Source organism: Aplysia californica, unplaced genomic scaffold, assembly GCF_000002075.1.
Source record: "Aplysia californica isolate F4 #8 unplaced genomic scaffold, AplCal3.0 scaffold00142, whole genome shotgun sequence".
Taxonomy (NCBI): Eukaryota; Metazoa; Mollusca; class Gastropoda; order Aplysiida; family Aplysiidae; genus Aplysia; species Aplysia californica.
Genome location: NW_004797412.1, coordinates 195882 through 201698, shown reverse-complemented (window position 1 = coordinate 201698; position 5817 = coordinate 195882). Strand labels below are relative to the sequence as shown.

General features: G+C 37.7%; 1 protein-coding gene across 1 annotated transcript in view; it reads right to left on the bottom strand.

Annotated features, from left to right (window-relative positions):
- LOC101849610 (unconventional myosin-Ie) overlaps window positions 1-5817 on the bottom strand; it is a gene marked incomplete in the record, with an annotated part of 44812 nt that overhangs the window by 5567 nt on the left and 33428 nt on the right. Inside the window, 2 exon segments of the mRNA XM_013081700.2 lie at window positions 68-249; window positions 5353-5542. Of these exon segments, the coding sequence (XP_012937154.1) occupies window positions 68-249; window positions 5353-5542 (372 nt within the window).

The window sequence follows — 5817 nt, the reverse complement described above, 5'->3', positions numbered from 1 at the left end:
GACGATAGATGTTTATTAGGAAAGAAGAAGCAAACCACACCAGAGCACACGCCAACCTCCCACTTACCTTCTTTGATAATGTCAATGATGTCCCCTTCATTGAAGCTGAGTTCGTCAGTATCCTGAGCATCGTAGGCGTACAGACAGCGGCACTGTGGCAGCTGGGGACGCGGAGTGGGCTTGGGCTTGGCAGCTGGCCGTGGTCGACCGCCACCAGGCAGTGGGCGGGCCAGGCTCTGTCGCTGGGCCCTGTATACACACAGACCGACAGACAGACAGGCAGACAGACAGACAGACAGACACATAAATGCACAGGAACAGGGCCACACATAAACATAAACAAACATACACAAATGCACACATGACAAACAAACACAAATGCACAAAGACACACAGACAAATACACACAGAACACAAAAAGGGAGGGGGGGGGGGCGCAGAAAAAGAGAACAAAGTCATTAGCATTACCAATATATAAAACAAATTTTCACATTTCAACTTAAGTAGGTGATACAGACTACTAATCAAGCCATTCAAATGTCAACATTCAACATTTTAAAAAGTAGAAAATCAGAGCTCTAAGACAGACCTAGTACAAATTTCTCAGCTTTCCTTTTTTTTTATCAGCTACATTTTCACAAACAGGTTGATATGACGTCATGAGTTTGATGATGGTGTCTTTGGCACCAATTTCAGCAAAATGTATGACATAAAAAGCTGTGGAAAGAAATAAAATCTTAATTGTTCTAACAGACCTTGCTCCCAGAAGCCTTTATGTGAATACGTCCCGTAAAAATATGGCACCCTATAAAATTACTGTTTGCAAAAAGCGAGAAACAAAAATTAACTATACATAAGAAAGATTTGCATGCCTAGAGCACTGAAATTGGCGATGCAAAGACACTTTAAAAATTATTCACCAAATCATTTCTTGAGCCCCTTTGATTCGAAGTTCACAGACAAACCACTTCAGTTTCTTAAATAATACCAAAATGTGAAATGTTTCAGGACCCATGAGAAGGAACAACCTCGGTCAAAAGGGAAGTTAGAACGTTTCTTTCAACATAATATTAGTCTATATAAAGTTATTGCAACTTATATACATAATTTTTCCAAAGTTAGAGAAGATATTTTTAAATCTTGCATAGTAATACCAAAGTGGATCTGTAACAATTCTTGGTTTTAAAACAAGTATATTAAGGAGTCGAAATAAAGTTTTTGATAGTTATTCCCTCAGTGCAAAATCAGTTCACAAATTCTTTTCCAAACCAACAGGCATCTTTTTTCAAAAACAGGCCAGTGTACTACTAGCAGTTCAGACTACTCACACACCGTACCCCCACAACATGCCATCAAAGTACCAGCACAGACAACGATATCACAGAGGTAGTGGAAACAAGTGAAAAGTTTCATCACAAAACCCCTTAGAAGGTTGTTTAGTCAACTTGACAAAAACACCAGAATACATATCAGATAGATAAAACTACCACCTCAAACATGTTTTGCTTGTTTGTTTGAGTTTGAAGAAAGAGAAGCACATCCACACAATGATGGTCATTAGTGCTGGGGGGAAAATAAGACAGACAGACAGACTGAAACAACAGAAGGAAAGTAAAGAAGTAGGGTCTACCAATGGAGCCCTCCAACCACCCACAACATTTTTTGTAAGGTTCTTCCCAGCAAGCAGCAGCATAAAACAAATACAATATCAGACAATTCTGCGACCACATTCTGCAGCTTCTCTGGCGCCCAACCACAAAACACAGTTTATGAGTCAAAAGCATTTTCTCCCTGATTAACAACAGACACTGCCAGTCAAACACACTCTTTGCAACAAACATAGGAAAATGACATGAAGTAGCAGAGATCAAAAGTTCGAAGTCAGAACCAGAAAGAAGCAAATCCCAGTAACCAATGGCCCCAATAATCAATCAATATGCTGAGTGGAAAGCAGAGGGAAAAACACATTTATTTCAGTCAATTTACTGTCTCGTGCTATGAGGATTTTAAAATGTGGAATGGTACAGGGTTTAACTTCCATGTCAGCACTATTATGTTATTTAAGAGGCAGGACCTCCGACGAAGATTTAACAAAGTTTTAAAATCAAAATAAAATAAAATGTGCAATAAGAAGAAATTTCACAAAGACCCACAACTCTGGTGCTGAGATTTTCAAATACAAGCAGCGTGTCTTGTCAGCATGCTAACAATCGACAGACAGACAGACAGACACATACACACACACACACACACACACACACACACACACACACACACACACACACACACACACACATGAAGAATGTTGCAAGACTATCCAAAACACCACACCATCAACACCATGGCTCAGGAGGGATAACATTTTGTAGTTACAACCCTACATAGTCTACCGTGAACAATTATAGCTTCTGCAACGTTAGATCAATCAAGTGGGAATTTTGTAACTTAATTTTGTAAAGAAAGTTTTAGAAAGAAAAGTATTTCTTCTATGAAAAGTTCAACTGTGTTAGTATTTCTGTAGATGCATGTTTGTATGGTATTACTTTTCATCTGACTTTGTACTATCAGGCCTTTTTTAAAAAAGCAAAGCTTCACGAACAATACAGTTTATCACTGATTAAATCAGTGTTCAAAAAAGGTATTGATAATGATGAAAATGTTAATCATGATGTTGGAAAAGATCAAGGACCACAGTCTCACATGTTCAAAACTTAAAGCCTTCAGATATGAGGAAAGAATGAAAAAAAACCCAGTGACTCAGCAGACAGCTTTTTCCACAGTTACGACTCTTTGTTCACTTTCTGCCAGGCATTTACAGTCTTTTTTCCATAGTACAGTGTACATTCTAATTTTACCCAAATTTTGATCACCCACATTAAAGTGCTCATGTCACGGAAAACATTGATATCAAATAAATCATCCTAGGAAAAAAAATGGATTGCAGTTTAACTCATTCCCTCCACTGCAACGTCAGGTGTGCTTGCAAAAGCCGACACCCTACACCGTTCCACCACTGAGCCTCCACAGTAAAAAAAAAGTTAATATAACACCTCAGAATACTCAGAGACATCAATCGATGCAGCTAAACAGCAGCACAGTGTTAAACTGCTCTCTTACCTTGTACAGAAACATTAAGAAAATGTCAATTGTCATTAAAATTAGAGAGACTATGGGAACCTGGAAAATAACTTCTAAAGAACACAGTGCCACATTTTTAACAGTTAAATAATTCATCCATGAGAAGCTGAAACATGTCATAGACTAGATTCAAAAGACAATAACTACTCAACTGTGAAAGTATCAAAACTATAGACAAATCGACTCCTCGATAGAATCAGAATAAAGATGTGGAAATACTTCCAGTCACAAAACTATGTGAAATAATGTTTAATATATATATTTTTTTAATGGAAAATTTCCTGAAAAAACATGAAAAAGGTTGCCCAACAAGTTGATGTGGTCAAGACATTACTGAACAACAGAAGGGAAGTGTCACTGCTCGACACATAGCACGGGAAGGAAGTGTTTTCAGAGGGGCTGTCAAGCAGACAATGCTTTAAAGGAGACATGCCACCTAGTAGATGATGCTGAAGAGATTTTTGTATGAATGAAAACGTCAGAGCTGTTCGGAACAATAGCTTCATGTGAAATTCGCAGCACATGATATCTGTCTTAATTGTTACCAAAACAAATCATTTTACAATCAGTCTCTTGGAAAAGGTAACAATCAAACTCATCACTAATATTATTTGAAACTCTTACATCTTGACCTGTCACAAACAAATATTTCAACATTGTTTAATTTACTATACCATCAGCAAAAGTGCCCACACCAAAGACTCTTAATGAGAAAGAAAGCAAAGCAGAAAAAGCAAACACTATTTCTTGACTGCTTACCTAATAAATGTCAAGACTAGTTCCGCCAAAAGACATTGACAAAGATTCGCCAACAGTTAATATCACTCAGGTGAAGGACAGAGATTGTTGGTGCAACTCGAATTCACTACTGACCAGCGCAACCAAAGACTACAAAGTAAATACTGTTAGTGGACACACAACACTTACTGCCTCAGATGTGTTCTGAGGAGATGAAAGGTATACTGTGTGAAGAATTCTCTCTATGATTATACACTAGAATCTAGTCATTAAGAACTATTTGCGGTATCAAAACAGATTCTATTACACTCATATGTAACAACGACAAAATGCAGCAAGATATCAAGCAAAAATTCACCGAAGCAAATTATTAGTTTACCTAATATGTTCTTCCAGTTTGTGCATGCATAAGACATTTTAAATGAAAAGCACAAAAAAGGGAAGAGGGTAAGGAAGTGGTTAGCCAACACTAAATATCTTCTTCCATTATTGAACTTTGAGTTGCATTCTATTGTTTTTCACAAAATTTCCCTCCAAAGATGCACCGCATATCATCAGAGCAGGACAATGAAAATAAAGTTGGTTCATTCAAAACTGGCATTACTTTAATCACCCCCTCATTCACAAAGCAAATAACAATTACATTTTTGTGGGGAATGACTCCAAGAGAAGCAAACAATTTCCAGAAATGTGCAGCTGATATATTCTACATACCAAGAACAAGCTGAAGCAAACCCTGAAAGAAGGTGTCTGCACAAATACTATTGTTCAAGGCGATGCCTGCGCCCACAAAAATATTTCACAAATTTAATACAATTCTTTAGCTGACTACAGATTCCAAACTCAAAGGGCTACTAAGAGTACAATTTTTCTTTCTTTTCTATTTATAGTTAATACAACACAATTAACATTTACAGAACGGAATAGGAAGAACAGCATATATGAGAATATGAAACAAAAAGGTTACTGCATTTAATGAGCATTAGAATCAGCCAAACAGACATACTGTTTCTGATAAGAAATAGGAAACTTACCTCCAACACAAGTGAAAATATGAGAAACAACATAACAAAATGAGCCGTTTGTCCCGCTTGGCCGTTTCGAAATACCAGGCAAAAACCTTGATTTTCTCAAAACAGTGCATTTCTGACTTCCCACTTACGTTTGACCATAACTTTGGAACAAGAGCAGCTGCACTCATTATCACCTACTCGTCAGGCCTGAACAAATTGTTAATTTGACACTTTTAGTGTTGTTCTGCCAATATGCTAAATTTGACTCATTTTGTTGCGTTGCTTGCTACACTTGTTACAATATAGGCTTTTATATAATATAGTCTTCAGCTACATAGAAACATTCAACATAAACAATTATACTACAGCCAGTAAAAGGAAAAAACTGCATAACCTACAAAACATCAACAACGTCACATCAATGCGAAAATAAAAAATAAGACAACAGCTAACAGCAACATACCCAGCGACGCCAGCGTCCGGAGTTTTCATGAAGTTGTTGTTGTTGTTGTTGTTCCTTTTCAAGGCCGCGGCAATTTTATGTGCCGGGCTCTCCGATTCTCTCGGCAGCGACGGTGTCCGGTCAGAGGGGTGCCGAGATGACTGGTGATGATTCAGTGAATCCTGAATGTCTTTACTGGACTGACGTTTTACTGCAGAAAGTTAATTTTGAGCTTTTGTGTTAATCTAATAACGTCTTTTTTTTTTTTTTAGTTTCTACACATATAAAAACACACACACACACACACACAAACACACACACACATACACATGCACACGTGCGCACACACACACACATGTATGCACACACACGCACACACAAGGAACACAACTATAAATACACAAGCATGATTCAATTCCAAAGAAAAATCTCTCTCCCTCACACACACACACACACGCACACACACACACACACACACACACACAC